The following is a 17,280-nucleotide window of genomic DNA, read 5'->3' on the forward strand; positions in this document are numbered from 1 at the left end:
AGAAGCTGAAGTCTCCACGAGAGAGAGAAGATTTCTAACCCGTCGCGGGCGAAAGAAAGCGGTTATCAATTTGACAGTGACGCGGTTAAGAGTGGAAGAAGGAGGAGCAGATGGCGGAGGAAGAGAGAGAGAGAGTGGAGAAGAAGAAGAAGTCGCGAGGAGGGGTTGCAAAGGCATTCAATTTCCCTCTTCTCGCGGACGGAGGGCGGCACACACCCTTCCGTTCGGAGCTGTCACTCCGCGAGAGTTATGGTCGCCGAATGAGTGGCTGGGGCGGGCCAAACGTCGCATAACTTACTTCTTCTTCTCTCGTTTCTCTGCTCTTTTCCAGGATGTCTATAAATACGAGGATCGAACCTGCCTGTGCCCCACGCCACCGGCCAACACGAGTCCCTTCGTTGTTCCTGCGGGATCCTTCCTCGATAACGGGGATGAAAGGGTGCTGGTAGTCGCGTGTAAACGATCGTAATCGTTCGGGAATGTCGATCCATTTGTTTTATTCATGGTCGAACCGAAGGGTGACTTTCTTTTTCCTCTCGCAAACTCCACAACCTTTTTTCGCTTATTTGAAAAGTGTAATTAGCGAACTTGCGATTGGATTTGAAGGGAATGTTACTCCGTTGAATTTAAGTTAGCTAAGTATCCGAGAGTAGTACAATTCCCAACGAGTAATAGAAGTTGAGAGTGTGTGTTATGGTTTCGGTTGAGTCACCAGACACAAGTGGCCTGTCCAATCTCCCGCTTTATTTTTACTAACTACACTTGAATTACGAAGAGTGGCGTGTTTGTTCGAATGTGTCTTGTAATCTCGGCCCTGTGTTTTCCTTTCTCCTGTCACTCTTTCACAACAGGGCTTTCCTCTAATCACTCTCCTAAATACCTTCTCCACTCACACGTTTTTCCTCTCCTACATCTCGTGTCTAAACAATCAATCAAGGGACCGTCACGTTCAACCCGTCGTTTGCTCCATTTGCGTAATAGTTCTCTCGAATTCTACCACACCTCCAAGCAACGTATAAGCCTTTCTTACGATAATAATTCTACCGCGGTAACACCGGAGTTGCAATCAGTTTTATTACCCGAAATTTCAGGCTGCCGGTAACGCCGAAAAATCGTAAATTCGTCGAACCACCGGTTAGGTGGGACGGTTTCGGTGTAAAAACGATCAGGCTGTATGGATTTCGTTGTAAAATCGTATTGGACGTGTTTCTTCGACGGAAGAAAGGGAAGAAACGCGGCGGCGAAGAAATTCCGTACGGCAAAAAACGGTGTTGTGCGCGTGTCGGTTGAACTCCCGGGAACAAGTGGCCCCGTGTAGAAAAGTTAATTACCAGAAATAAGCAGCCGTCGAGTCGTAAAACTCGTACGGAGCCGCGACCCCGCGAGCCGTGCGTGTATCTCGTTAAAAATTTATTTACGAGGAAAGTTCGCGCCGGCGGATTAGGACTCGCGGAATGAACCGGTCGCGAGTGAAGCTGCTTCTTTCTCGGCCCGGGGGAGACTTTCGAAGATAACGAAAACTCGCGGGTGCGCGGCGAACGGATAAATATTTTTATCAGGAAACGGGAAGTTTAGTTTTCGACATCTGTCGGTTTTTACGAGATACGAAGAACCGGCGAGTTTACTTCGCTGAATATGTAATCTTACGGGGGTTAAAAAGTTCCCTCTCGAGATTACTCTTTGTTACATTTACATTTATAATCTGAAATTATTTCGAGCAGCATTCAGGATGGAGGTTAAACTTGTTTTTAGCAAGGGAGACGAAAAAACCATCGGAGCTTGAACATGTAGCTTATGCAGGATAAAATGTGTAGGTACGCTTAAAAGTTACTTTAATACACGTACGTTTTTGCTATTTTTTATTCGTCTTGTGAGAAGGAAGATTAACTTCGTCTACAGGTGAATTTTCGAAAATGAAGATTTTCCAGAAATTGAAGAAAATTCGTTTCTGTATTCATTCACACCAGTCTTATTCTTTGTTGAAAAATAAGGAAATTGAGTATAAAGATAAAAAGCGTACTCTCGAAAATCACACTTTCAATGCGAAACTCACTTTGGAAGCAAAGGGAATTTAACCTTGCCTTCATCCAAAGAAACTATTATTATCTTCATTACAACGTCTCCTCCTTTTCACTCGACGTTCTGTATGAACAGCTTTTCCTCACGTGCTGCAGCTCGAACGACGGTTCCGAGAAGCGCCACGGCGTTATAATTAACGCCATAACTCTTCCAAATAATTAAAACCCTCAAATGGCCCCTCAAACGCTGTTTGTATACTCGAGACGTGCCTCGTGAATTTAAGATCGTCGGAGCAATAAACGATCCTGATAGCAGTTTCACGCTGTCGTAGCCGCTTCAGGAAACTGCTGTCGTTCCCTTGCCATTCCGAAATTCACCGGCGAACACGGATTTATCGAGATTTCCGTTGCACAGCGAACGAGTTCGCCTCGCCGCACGATTTTCCCGCTAAACGTACGGTTGATATTCCCGAGAAAGTCCGATTTCACGCGTCAGAGTAAACAGATCCCAGCTTTGATGGTTCACCGTGATGGCGGAGGGGCTGGTGGGATCGTAGAACGACGCGAGTCGTTTTTATTCGCACGTGTTTGGCGAGGCGACGCGACGAGACGGGGCTGGATCATGGTCGTTGTCGCTCTGGCGTCGCGTGTTCCAGCACCGTAGAGAAAACCAGTTCAGACGTGTAATTTCGGATCGTCGAAAATGTTTCTCGCGCCTCGGACTCGGTGATTGAAAAGCGTTTCTCGGTATCGTGCCACGGTATCGCAATTATCGCCGGCTCAACACCACCGCGTCGGCGAAAAATATACGACGTTGGCCGGCGGTGAGACCTCCCTGTTCCACCGGCAACATAATCGCGCGCCGCTCGGTTAGAGGCTGCGCGGAGGCAACAGAAACGGGGGAGAGAACCCGGTTCGAAACGTGTAATGATCGCTCTCGATGAACCGTGGTGCTGCACGGTGTTCGGCCGAAAATAACGGCGTGAAACTCGCGGATATCATCTGACGATGAAACCGACCGGCGAAAACAGATGGTGCACTTGGTAGAGAGAGTATGTTCCCGCTCGATACGTGTACTGTGCGCGGTTCGGTCGCTCTGTGAAGTGCTCTTACCCTTCGAAATCTTGCTTCCCTGAAATGGAACGCTGAAATATTTCTAGTTTGACCAAGTTCGTGTTTATTCTGCGGAGTAATTAACTTACTGTTGTAACGATTGTATGTTTTTCAATGAAAGAAGCTGCACTCTTACAGCTGGCTTTTGAAAGATCGTTTTATTTTTGTCCCTAAAAAGATATCAATCGTGTAGGAAACCCAAGGGAGGGTAAAATAATATCTATAAAGTTTGACACTTTATTTATTTTTTCATAAAGCAACACGTGCAGGCTGGTAATAATCTATTTTCGTGTCAGAAAATAATTGTATTTGACGATTACAAGTAAACGAATAACATAAGTGTTTATTTTTTTTTAATTGAAATTAAATTAAATTTTCCAACACTTCGGGCTTCCTATAATTGGACGGTAGAAGTGTTTTCGTGACTATGTAATTAAAGTAAATAAAAGAATTCACTTTAAAATCGTCCGACAAACTTCGAGATACTTCTAACGCCCCGTTTGAAGGCGGAATGTTATTCGTCGATTATTCCGTCTACAAAGGGGGTTTACAAAGAAAATTATGCTGATCACTTTGCGAGAAACGCCAGCACGCGCGCACACACACACGTTATAATTAACATTATAATTGTTCGGGACAATTAAAGCGTTCGAATAGCAATCACGCTCTCCTCAGGGTGAAAGTGCACGCGGAACGAATACGGACGTGTATATAATCAAAGCAATTTCCTTTGTTTGCAGCACAATGCATCGGACCCCTGGGGATGGAATCTGGTGCGATTCCCGATGCAGACATCACAGCGAGCTCGAGTTTCGATAGCGGAAACGTCGGGCCACATCACGGACGGTGAGTGAATTACCGTGTATTACCGTCTCGTTTATAGAGCGCATTATGCAGATGCGATGCAATACACATTCGGAAATATGATAAAATTAACCCCTTTGTGCGTCGCGCCCGGCCAACAGAGATGCAATTTCCCGAAATCAGCGCGCTTCGTTAACCGATCTATTCGGGGGTGAATTGCAGGCGATCTACAGGGGAGGGGGGAAAGATTCTGTTACGCTTCACAAGAGAACTCGAAAATTGTTCCGTGAAATGCAAGCGCGTTGAAAATTATAACGAAATTTCGAAGCTTCCGTTGAAAAATAACATTGAAATATTCGAATTTCTGCTGTGAACTCTTTCCTGACAAATTTTCGACGAAAGATTGATTTTTTCAAAGTTTCGCCATAAATCTCGTCGAAAAATCAGTGTAACAGCATTGTCCTGTTAACAAGACCGAGTAGACGCGGGGCCCTATCGAGTACAATCGAAGATTAAATTTGTCAGACGGATAAATAATATCGCCGCGTTCTTTTCGTGGACGAAACGGATTTATCAGGTTGATGGACGGTTTAAAACGCGATGCAGATTGATGCGGCGGGCGCGATTGTGCGGCGGGAGAGTTGGAACGACGACGAGAAAAAGAAAAGGAACGGCGCGGAACGGGGCTCGTGCGGCACGATAACATTTCTGACTCTGAATGCTTTCTACGGCTTTAAACGGATGATCCTCTTCCTGTCCGTCATCCTGTCTACAGCCGAGATAGCTCACGATCGGGACTCGACCGGTCACCGTATTAATCACCGACTACTAAACTGCACGTCTAATTCGGCCTTCAAGCCGCAATGAGGATTAATGACGCGGGATGTCCCGCATGCACGGCCATTTGTATCGAACGTTACCAAGCTCTTAGGCATCGTTAACGTGGTCTCCGCGTATTCCTTTGATTATACCTGCTGGCTAATTACCAGTCCAAAGAGATCAGCTCTGGTGGAATATTCTAGCCAGATACAGATACAGAGAGAGTATATTCGAATTACGATACCTCTGAAACGAGGGAGACCACCCGTGACGATAACAAACATCAAACTCCGCGAATCGTTTCAATAAAATCTGCCACATGGAAGATTTTAACGTTCCTCGATAACGTTCACGTGAAGATCGTTGTTCACTTGTATAATGGAAGATATATTCGCGTCTCGAAGGTTACGCTTGCCAGGAATATTGAAACATCGTAGATGATAAAAAATGACAGGATCTCCCAAGTAGAATGTCACAACATTCTACTAGGATTGGCGTAATGGAGAAAAAGGATAAGGATAAATTAATATTCATTCGAAATGGCATGCAAGTTTCTCCTATTTTTACCTGTTCTAAGCGTGTCCTCTTCGCCGAGAAGAGATATTTTATTAACATGCTTGACATTTACGAAGTTCTTTGATAACGATGGGTGGTCCTGGGGCTTTTAAAGCGTCACCGTGTGTACTATGTATACGCGGCTCAGTGGGATTCAGAGAAACGCGACGAAAAGGCGCGAACATGTTTACGGTCCGGGGAATTTCGTTGAAAAGCTTGGCTAATGCTGGCTACGATAATTGGAGGTTTAACGTGTAAGAAGGTATCGCGACGTTTTCTCGTTTCATTCTTCTTCTTCCCTTTTTTCTTCTTTTCTCTCTTCTTTTTCGGCCGTGATATAAAGCAAGGAAAGCCTTTTCGATGCAATGCCGATATCGTCGCTTGTGCACACACTCTTTACCGGTAGAGACCGTCTAGACCTTCTTCAACGGCATTTCCATGGCTTCCTGATACTACGGGCTTCCCGGTGAATACCCTATTTACCCCATACGACTCCCGTTTACCCTAAAATACGCGAATCTAACTCGTATTACGTGTACTACGGTCGCCTTTTTTGAGATACCCTCGTGAAAACCGGGCTCTTCGGGGACGTACGTTTCGAATGAAAGCCAGTCCTATGGATTTTCCACTTTTCATACTTTCTGTTACCAGCATTCACAAGAATTCCAACTTGTTTATTTGGGTATTAAGAAATAGGGATGATATCATCTTCGATTCACTCTATACGCGTATTCGTTATTGATGGGTGTATTATATTTCCAGTATTTTTTAGCTTTTTCTACGTAGAAAAGAACCGAATGCATTAGCTGATAAGATAAACTCCAAAATATATAAAATATACCGGTGTTCATTATCATTCAAACTTAATCTTTCAGTTTCTCATCTTTTCACCTGTTAAATATCCGACTTCTTTTCTCCTAAGATATTATAAAATAATGTGGGTCACTTTCTGTGATACCTACTAGAATGACCGTAAATATCATTCGACGACCCATGCAGAACGCATTAAAATTCAAAGTTAGTACAGAAAAATATTCCTACATAAAATTAACCCAAAATTCATTTGACCGTGTTCGAAAGGGAAGCGCCAAAGAGCCCCCGAAATTTCGCAAACTTCCACAAAGAAATCCGCCGTGTGTAAATAAGAGAGCAAGTTGGGCTCCCAACCTAGCAGTCTCGGCGAACCATCGTTTGTCTTCTCGTTCGTGCGGTGCTCGCGTGCCACGGCGAACAAACGTCGCTCCCGGTCCAGACTCGACACGTTCACGGAAGAACATTTTCATCGAACGAGACCCGCGCAAGCAACGGTTGTAGCGACTCTCGCGAAGAGAGAACGAGAGGCCGTTTCCGCTGTCGCCGGAGGCGACAAATCATCTCCGTCGGGACGGCTCGTAAGTCCTGGGCTCTCGCGCCGAACCAACGAACTCGGAGAGTGTAGAAGTGACTCGCGCGTTCTCCCCGCGTTCGACAAACCATTCCTCTCGATAATCGGCCCGTTCGTCTCGCGAAGAAGGGGCCACGCTTTCGGCGATTTCGCCGACGTGGCTTCGCAGCTGAAGCCTGCGTAATCGTCCGCGCGGAGATTTATCGCGGAGCCGGGTGGCGCGCGAGCCACAGCGGAATGTCTTTGATGCCCTGGACTGTATCAAAGTGGCAGCCAAGGCAGTTCGAGCTCACTTAATGGGCTATGAGTTATAGCCCTTCGCCCGTTGCTCTACGTATCCTCCCTTTCTCCATCGCCCTTCTCGTCCCCCTATTTACCTTGCTTCCCGTTCGTCCTCCTGTTTCCTTCCATTTCCTTCGCTGTCTCTCTACTCCCTTTTATCCCGGTTCGTTCTTTTCGACGTTGCAACAGTACAACCTCCTTGCTTCGTTCACTTCCAGAACGTACGAGAGTTCGTTCTCCTTCAGGGACACGCAAGCTCGCTTCTACGCGGCGTCAAAGCAACGCTTAAAATTCTGACGCTTGAGAGGAGCCTGGTAGCTGAGCTCTTTTATTGCGAACACTTTCGCCGAGGGAAGCAACGCGTCTACAACCTTGGACCCGATGAATTCGTTCGGCCCGGCCTACTCTCGGTTCCTGCGCGCCTTTTTCCCTCTTCGCCTCGTGTGTTCGCCGTTTCGAGGCTGTTTCAGACGCGACGCCCCGACGGCTTCTTTGCGCCCTTTGGGGCGGTGCTGTTCGAAAGTAATCTTGGCCCGGAGAGAGCCTCGCTCTGTTGCCCTCTCTCTCCTCTAGCTCTCTGACTTCTCGTTTTTTATTGTTGAAATTGAGTTTGAAAGTGACTAGGCGAGAGCAAGCAGGGAACTTGCTTGTTTGTTGGTCGCGTCAAAGGAGAAACAAGGGAAGTTCGATTCGGTGGAAGTGGCAACACGTTGCTTGCTTCCTCGCCACTTTCACCTTTTGTTGCGAGGAGAGAGCATATGTAACTAAGCGTCAATATTTTTTATCGTCGTTTTGTATTCTCGTGTTAGATGTTCTTTGTTAATTCATCGGTAGAGAGGTGTTTTGTAATGTTCATACAGTGTGTAATGGAAATTCCAAGGCTCTCGGTTGAATAATTTATCGTGGTGGAATAGGAAACAGGGCATGACGCATTCATAAGTAAAAACTTTTCTATGTTCCTCAATTTTCGAATTAACCCTTTCGCTACGGCAGCGTTTAATGCGTAACGTGGGTGACCGACGAAAATTTGGTTTATCAGATTAAGGGGGAAGTGCGTGAAGGATGAAATTAAGTATTAAATTAAGGTGGAAGTGCAAATAGTGTGAGCAAATTTTCAAAACGCCCATTACCACCAGAAGTAACGAAAGGGTTAATAGAAAATTGAAAAAAATATTTTTTCCACAAATTTCCAAAAATATTACCCTAGAAAATTAACCAAAAATACAGTGAACTGTTCTCAGCGAAACAGAAATCTTCGCGATACGAAACATCGGTTGATAAGATAAACGATAATAAGAACACAGAGTAAGACATTCCGGGAGGAGGAATTCATCGATTGAGTCGGAGGAACGGCGATTTTCCCCGCGATCCTTGGAAGCGGTGCCAACATTCCTCTTGCGACGCGCGTTTTTCGCGGCAATCACGGACGCGTCGCGTCGCATCGCGGCGCGGCGGCAGAAGGGCGAGAAAGGGGAGCTTTTTAATGCCGCAGACGAGGCCGCGAAAGGTATGTGCGAATACAATTATTAGCCGGCTCTCGAAGAGTGGCTTCCCCGTTCTCTGGCGTTCTCGCGCCGGTGTGCCAGCTCATCTTTAATTCATGCCATCCGGTGGCTCGACTCGATCGATAAATTATAATTTCACCCCGTATCGGCCGGGGCGAGGTGACGGTTATCCGTCAGCCACCGGCAGGATCACGTATTTATACGATTTCCTTTCCCGCGACGATGTAACATTTCCGATTATACCGTCATCCTCTCTTTACCCGCCGTCTTATCGCCAGATTCTTATCGGTACGTCAATTGCGGCGTCTGCATACACGGCTCTCAAGAGCGAACGCCGCGATGAAAAGCGTTTTGAACATGCAGATGGGATTTACTGTAATTATTGGCTTAGCTCTGACAGTCGGACAAATTGAATGCTATTGATCATGATTATTCGCCTTTCCAGTTGTGTACAGTGTATTTATCCGAAGCAACGAGTATTCGTCTTTTTGCTGCTCCTTTTTCTGGGTGGATTATGCGGATTGTAGTTAATGAAAAGTGAATGGAAATAGAGAAAAAAAAAAAATGGAATAAATTCGAAGCTTGCTTGACTTCTCGCGAGGATTAGTCCCGCGAATTTAACCTGCTAGCTTATTCTAAAGAACTGTCCTCTGGACAAATTTGCCGTATCTCAGAATAAAGTGAAAAAACTCGGTACGTGGTTAACGCGGAAAAGTAGAAGTTTCCAGTTTATCGAATTCCTGATGCAAATGTCCTTTAAATATTCCACAAGTAGACGAGTGTACGCACTAAAATTATCTACAAACTTTGCCTTCCTCCTCCTCAAATCCTGTTACGAACTCCGATTTCTCTTTGAGAATGCTAGCACGAAAAAAAAAAAAGAAAAAGAGAATCACAGTGAACCAGGCTAATGCACCGAGCCGTGCAAATATCAATTACGCCATTCAAACACAGCGAAGTTGCCCTCATCGTGTACATACTCGAAATTAAGTTACACATTAAAGCCCCCCAAAGACACGAGGATAAAAAGAATTCCATTTTTTCCTACGGATCTACAACACTCTACTCTCTCTCTCTCTGTTGTCCCTGGAAATGATTCAGCGTTCCCGTTTTCCCGGATGACGTGTTAAAAAAAAAAACTTTCCCTCCGAGGGAAATGAGGGACTAGCACGAAGGTGTAGCAGGAACACACACACACACGCACACACACACATATAAAGAAAGAGAGGGAAAGGAGGAGAGAAAAAAAGGAAGAAATAGAGGCTGGTAATCTCAGAGTAAATATTTACCCTTGCAGGCTGAGGCAAGAGAGCCACGGAGGTGCCTGGTGCCCGAAGCAGCAGATCACGACGGAACCACGCGAGTGGCTGGAAATCGATCTTCACACGGTCCATATGATCACCGCCACCGGCACTCAGGGCCGCTTTGGTAACGGCGAAGGTGCCGAATACTCCGAGGCGTACATGCTCGAGTATTGGAGGCCGAAGCTTGGCAAGTGGGTTCGATACAGGGACGTTCGAGGCGAAGAGGTAAGTAATCGTGTCGTTTCAAAGGCGTCTCGCGATAATCGACTTCGCCACCGTTCGAGTGTGCGTCGATTACACACTTTTTTTTATCGGACGGTCTGAGTAACTTCTCTCGAAGATCGTTGCTTTGGGGAGAGAAAAGAAAGTATCGACGCGGTATCGAATCTGTAAGAGATAGGAAATGCGAAGGGAGGCTTCTTCTTCTTCTTCTCCCTTCCGGTCCCTTTCAGACGAAGTGTAATAAACTGTCGCGCGTTGTCGGAAGTCGGGAATTATGCAGTTGCTAGCCTTTCCGGGTGAGCTGCTCGATCGGTCTCGCTCGCGAGCGGCGAATTGACGTTGAGCTAGGCGAAGTTTACGGTGGAACGTTTATTGCCTGAAAGGAAACAGAGGAGCCAGGAAGCAATACATCGTTCGGGGAGAAACTGTCGTGGACGCGTTTGCTGTTTCTGAAAGCATGATCCCGTTGAAGGGAACCGAGCGGTGTCGCGTGCTTCGGGGAAGCTGACGCGGTGCTGCCAGAGTGACGCACAAATTGGATTAGAGAGTAATTCGAGAGGATCTATTGAAAGAATATTTTCACGTTTTAATTGCATGCTGAACACTGGTCCTTGGATCGAGGCAACTTTTTACTCTCGTTCTTTTACACTCGACTACCGTTACATTTTCTGTTTCGTTAGAACGAACCTTCGAGGTTAAAATTTTCAAGTTCAACTTTAAAGTTCCTCCATTTTTCTGGCACTAACAGATAGAGGAGATGTTTCTAATAAAAATAAGTCCAAACACGCCTCCAATCGGACTATTTTCGCCCAAAAGCGTTATACCGGGTGTACCTACTTCAATTCTCGCATCAATTTCAGGAAAATTTGCATTTTCGTTATACTACACTACCATTTTCTACTCAACAACGCTTCTTTGATCAAAAAAACAGTCAACCATCTCAATTTCAATGGATAAAAAATTCCTAATTAAATTTCCACGTTCATCGACACTTCGAAAGAAGCTACTTTTCGATTGCACGTACAGAGTGCTGAAAGAACAGCAGGTAAGGAGGGAACATAGGGCGAGAGGTCAGTCCTGACGATCAATACCGGGTGTTTGGCATTCGCGACCATGGGAGCCGCGGCACCGGACACAGAGGCGCATAATTCAATTCAATTAACTGCTCGCAACAATTCAGCGACCGGTGGAGATCCTCGCGCGCGAGGGAGAGAGGAGATCGCGCGTAAGCGGAATCGTGGCGGTTAAATTTAGTCGGCGGCGCGCGATACGCGTAAAACGAGCGAAAGTACGGATTATTGGGAATGATTTGTGGTGGTTGTCCGCGGGTCCCTTGCGCGGACAGTCTGCACAGCGTGCCCTCCTCTCCTCCCTGCGAGCAGCTAAACCGTGACGTGAACAAGACGTAAATCTCGGACGCAGTATGCTCCGCGTGAAAAGTGTGTAGCGCGGTTCTGCTTCGATGGCAATTTACTAGAATAGATCGGTAACCGTGAACCTACCACTTTAATTAGCAACACCCCAACAATGGGTACCGGGCTCCGTTCATTTATCACAAACGTAGGAGATACATGTCTCCTACGCGTGTTACACTCGCGGGAGAATCTCGCGAATTCAACGACGAAGAGAAGAACGGAGAAACAGAGGTGACGTCGATGAATGAACTGTCCGCCGAGCGTACCGGCCACGCGTCCACCAAGAATTCCGACCGTTGCGTTGACGTGGGTGTTATAAGTTCACGTTGCCTTTGAGACACGCCGTATATATATTTGCCAGATGCTCGAGATTTTTGGACGCGACGGTGATATATGCTTCTGGTAACAATCCGCGTACAGTGTGGAATAATCTCGATGGCGAGGCGAAATTAATTTCCGTCAATTCCATTTTTACGCCTTGTATATTTCAAGATCTCAAGATTTTTTAAACGGAACTCGAGTTTCTCTTGAAAATGTGTTTCCTTATTTCGCGCGATAAATCTAAGATTTGATATCGTCTCATAGGATCGCAGTACCAGACATTTATTTCGAAAGGAAGAATTGGAGCAGTGCACCGAATTCGCAAAGTTACGCGATACTCCGCAGTGACAAACGGAACAAATACAAATCACCTGAACTTGGTGACATTGTTTCTGGTTACCGCGCGATTTATCATCGCCGTAGAAAAGTTGAGGAAAAGGAAGGGTCTGTAGGTGGACTTCCACGGAACTTCCTCTATTTCGTGATACTTGTTCTGAAGAGGAAGGCAGGCGGGTACCAATACAAGTCATTCCGCCCCGTCGACAATAACATTATTTTCGAGCAGTGTGTTTTTATTTTATTTGTTGCGAACGCAAGGCGGACGTTTATTCCGACGGAGAACGATCGTGATTCTCCAGAGAGAAAGAGAGAATAGACTGTAGAAGGTGGTGGTGAGAAAGAGGAGGAACAAAGGAAGAGAAAAGGGAGGAGGAAAGGATAGAAAGAGGGAAGAGGAGAAAGGAAAGGAGGTGAACGTCCAGTCGACGAGGTGGATTTCCTTGGAAGTTAGTACGTAGAGAGGGTGCTTGGAGCTTATTTGTATAGGAGGGTGGATCAATAAAACGAGGGAAGGGAAAGTCGTCGCGTGCTTGCTCGCGGGTCAGACGATTTCGACTCACCTACATAGGCGCGTACCTGGCTGAATAGCCGAGGTCGTTCGAAACCACGCCGCGGATCGCACGAAGGTCGAACCCCGACGAAATTTAACCACCCCTTAGACTCCTCCGACCATCGCAGCGACTCCATTTACATGCCGCGTTCAAATAACCTTCGCCGCAGGGAAATATTTCCCGTTGGAAAAAGAACTTTCTGGCGCACGCACTTTCCTCTGGTTACCAGGCCGTTGAAAGCTGCTGGTAAAAGTGTTCTGCTGCTCGCTATTTCAAACAAGTTTTTTCTTCGAACTTTCCACTGCCTCCTGGCGTAGCTCGAGATAGATCTCTTTCGAATTTATTGTTAACAGACTATACTATTATTCTATTCACAATTCTACACTACAGGTCGAAAGTTTGAGATCACTGTGCGTTGAACGTTACGCAGAAATTTGTGTAAATTCTTATTGATCTCTGCGACCTCAATTTTAAGTTTGTAAAGAATTACCAGCAGATTTAATATTGATGTGAATTGGCAGGTGGTCTGAAAGTTCGTGCCGCTCGAATTATTCAATTTTGACGTTTCCAATTCATCGTACCGAAAAAATTGACGTGGAACACGGTTTTTCGCCCACGATTTCTCCAGTTCTACTCCCTTTTCCTCCACGTTCCTCTACCTACGCCGTGGCCACGAAATTTACATTCCCGAAGATTAGTTATAAATTACCGGTGCCAAGTATCCCACTGATTCTCGCATTCGTTTAATCTCGGCCATAAAGCAAGTTAATTAAATACAGCTGGCACGGAGAGGATCGTGGCGCGACGAGGAACCGGTTGGGAAAAAATGAAAGGAAATCGAGATTGCCGTGTATCGATGACCGGTGATTCTTCGTGGAAGCGTGGTTAGCTGGGGGAGAAAATGTCGCTCGCTCGTGGCGACATTCGTTAGAGAGCACGTCTCCGGAAACGAATACCGGTTCAAACGAAACGGCCCACCCAACGAAAGCCGCGCCGTGGTTTTAGCGGGGGATAAATCTGCAGAAATTCGTGTCTCTTTCGTCCTGCTGCGCGCAGGCCTGTTCCCCGCTTAATTACACAACGACACTCGGCTTATCCGACGAATAATCTCTCGTAACAGCTCTCCCGCCCGGACCAGACAACGTCGGTGGTACCGTGGCGTGCGGTTGTCAACGGCTCGACCACTTTACAGTCCGGCCGAATGAAACGCGAAAAAGGAGGAGAAAAAGTGACGGTGGGAAGCGTCTAATATTTTTCAACGACCGTATTTGGCGCGGCGGAGATAGAGCCGAGCGGGCATAAATTATCCCGCTGATCCCTCGCACAGACCTCTCGCGCGGCTCGCCGAGAGCTAATCGTTCGTGCACAATATTGTCGGATTACATTTTCTACTTTTCGCGGTGCTTAGCGCGTCGATTCGGTGAAATAGCCACGATTACGCTCGTACTTGTTCGTGGAAATCGTTTGTCCGCGATGTTCTTTATCACTTTGAATAGATTTAGGATAAGGAGGAAAGTACGTTACGAATTGCGTACTTTGTCAACCCTTTCGTGACCAGCGAGAGGCGATTGTCCCGCTCGGGTGTACTCGATGAAAAATTGACTTGAATTTAATATTCACCACAGACATCTCTAGGTAAATGATAAATTCTTAAAATAATCGAGTCACGAAAGGATTAACGAAATTAAAACCCTACCACGGTTACAATTTTTATCAAAACCAGCAAGTGCCTGATGATTTACGAACAAAGTATCCACCGTGATAAATGAATAGAAAGAGGTTGATTTACGAAGAAAGAGTTCTGAAAAATTGTTGACGAGGAACGAGTTCCACTCAGATGACTCACCTCGGGCCGTAACTCACAATGAGCCGAGAAGCATTATCTTTTTAAATGGATTAATAGGATTAAATTCATACATGGAAAATTATTGATGCGGGCTCTGCACAAAGAGCAAACAGTATACTCGTCATTAAGTACGAGAAACATTCTCGATACTGTTCATATCCAATTGACAACGGATTTAATCCCTTTCTAATACAACCACCGCGAAACTCTGTTCTATTAGAGCACGCGACGGACGGTTACACTGAAAAGGTCGTTGGACCTGTTTCTCGAGCACACACCACGCTCGAAGAAAATTCGTCGGGCTAACACCTCTCGGACCACCCGTTGCGTATATCCGTCTAATTAAACCGTCAGACAGCTTATCCGTCACGATCTTCCCCGACGACACGAAGCCATCAACGCGGCTTCTGTTCGGTAGCGGGCCACCGCGAACGATTCAGGATCAAGAGGCGCGGAAACATTAACATAAAATGGGCGTTGGTTGTACAACGAGCCACGCCCTGCTACCAGGCTTCTTCCAGCCACGTTGGAATTTATCCACGGCGAAAACCAACGTCCAAACGTGTGTATATGTATATATACAGGCAACCGAAATAATCTTCCCTTTTTTTTTTTCGTTTTATTCCGGTCATTTTTTAAACATTCCTTCAGAGAGACCGAAATCGTTCGGTTTGGGGAACGGAAAAGTCTTTGAATCCGGAGGGTGACGGCGTTGAATCTCTCTCTCTCTCTCGCGTGGGCGCCTCAGATAAATATCGAGATTACTTATTTTTCTTAGTGGACGACGACGACGAGTCGACGGCTCGTAAATGCCGTCGTATTTTCGCCGTGGCGCGTTTCGTTCTCTCCCCGAGCGGGCGAGGATCACAAGCGAGAAACGGTCGCCTTGGATTTTCTCAGAATAAGCTGAAAATTTGTGTGGCACCCCTTTCCGCGGATCGTCAGACCCGATTAAACTCGGCCACGAGAAGTTCTTTGATTGCGTTCGATCGTGGGTGATGGGGATTTATTGGCGTTATCGGATCGTTTGATGAGCGGGGGCTGTTTCCTTTAGCTTTGATGTCTGGCGTATTTTCACGCTGGAACAGAGTGGTGGAAATATTTTTGTTTCAGAGTGGAGGTTCAAAGAATCCATTGTTGGAAGTGGGTGAATGAACTGCCGTCGCTAATTCTTTATTGTTTTATCTTGCGATTCACTTTATCGTGCAAAATAGCTGTTACGTGAAATCGCGAAAACCCGCTTTCTTCTTTTGCTTCTCTTTTTCTCTAGGTAAATTTCGTTCAGTTGTAATTATTTAATATTCAATGTTTTGACAAACGTTGAATAAAATTCGAGTGTCGTTGAAACGTCCCTGACATGTCGAACCATTGATTTCGTTTGGGAAAATTTTTAATAAACCCCTCGACGTCCATTGAATTCGTATCCTCTCCGTCGTTCTCTATATATCATATATCCTCTTCAAATCTGTACTTCTACATTCTTCGCAATTTTACCGATACATAAATTCAGCAGTGTGCAAGTGAACCGTCCCGTTACAGAAATTTCAACGTCCAGTGTCGACGATTTTTTGTTTTCCCTTTTACTCCACGCTGTTGAATCAGACTTCTTTCAGAAGCGTTCCGTTTACAGCCGCATATTTCAGCCTCTTAACGAGCATGACGCGCTCATTAAGCCCCCTGTAACGAAGTCGAAACGAAAGGTTGTCCACGGGCGCGACACCAGCCAGAATTTCACGCGTGTCGGCTCATTGTATTTCGTTTCGATGCGCCAAACATCAGCGAGGACGTCGCGGCGCGGCGGGAGTAACGAGCGCGAATAAAACGGTGTCAGCCACCGGTCCCCCAATTACCGTGCCGCAGAACCTACCCGCCCCCGATGATCATCTTTTAATCGTGTTTTCTTGCCGCCCATCGTGGCTTGGGAATTGGAAAAGTACACTCGTTGATGCTACTTCGTGTGCAATTTCCTTTCCACGTATCCTTTGAAATGTTTTGCTTTTTACGGGTAGGATGCAATTAAGGAGAAATTACAGCGATGCAGCTTCAATTTATTTTTTTCTTTTCACGGTGAAATTTAATTTTGATAAATGCAAGTTTGAAAAATTGTATCTGTGATACGTGGTGATTCGGGAAAGGTTCGAGGAATTTTTAAAGAAGTAACCTAACCCTTTTTCTGAAGTATTAATAGACACTTGTCAAATGTATTCAACCTACAATTTCAGTCACACCGGGAATAATTAAAGAAAGCCGAATTTATTCACTCAAGTTCTGAAATAGCTAATTACACCTGTCTGATATCGAGGAGAAACTAGAAGAGGAAGGCCGTTATTAACACCTGACGTAAACTCGTTTGAGGGATGTCTTTTGAATAATTCATCGGAGTCGAACTGTACACGGAATTTACGTATACCGGAGAAAATTACGATTCAGTTCCCGGGGCGTATCATTAAAATACCATAAACTATCGGCGATTGTATCGATAATGAAGATTCAAATAGTATGCGTGTACACCTGTCGGGATCACGACCGCGATGAACCGCGGTCACGTAAGCGGGTATACGTGAGAATCTCGTACTCGGAGAGTCGAGAGGCGCTGTCAAGCTGGTAAGTGGAAAATAAGAGGTCCTTTGTTTCGAAGGGACGACCCTCGACGAGAAATTCTCGATCCTCTGCCGCGATACAGGCCTCCGTTTCGGCCTTCGAGCTCTCGCGCTCCACCGGCAGAATAGAACAAGCGTTGTGTGTTCCATATGGGAACGCGTGAAATGAGAAATCGTGGTATCCACGAACGCCTTAGATATT

At 46.0% G+C, this 17,280-nt stretch overlaps 1 protein-coding gene across 1 annotated transcript in view; it reads left to right on the plus strand.

Moving 5' to 3' along the window:
• LOC108571458 (discoidin domain-containing receptor 2-like) overlaps nt 1–17,280 on the plus strand; it is a 32,653-nt gene that overhangs the window by 7,760 nt on the left and 7,613 nt on the right. Inside the window, exons 2-3 of the mRNA XM_017933513.1 lie at nt 3,872–3,977; nt 9,778–10,009. Coding sequence (XP_017789002.1) covers nt 3,872–3,977; nt 9,778–10,009 — 338 coding nt within the window. The remainder of the gene's footprint in view (nt 1–3,871; nt 3,978–9,777; nt 10,010–17,280) is intronic.

Source organism: Habropoda laboriosa, unplaced genomic scaffold (genome assembly GCF_001263275.1).
Source record: "Habropoda laboriosa isolate 0110345459 unplaced genomic scaffold, ASM126327v1 scaffold131, whole genome shotgun sequence".
NCBI lineage: Eukaryota > Metazoa > Arthropoda > Insecta > Hymenoptera > Apidae > Habropoda > Habropoda laboriosa.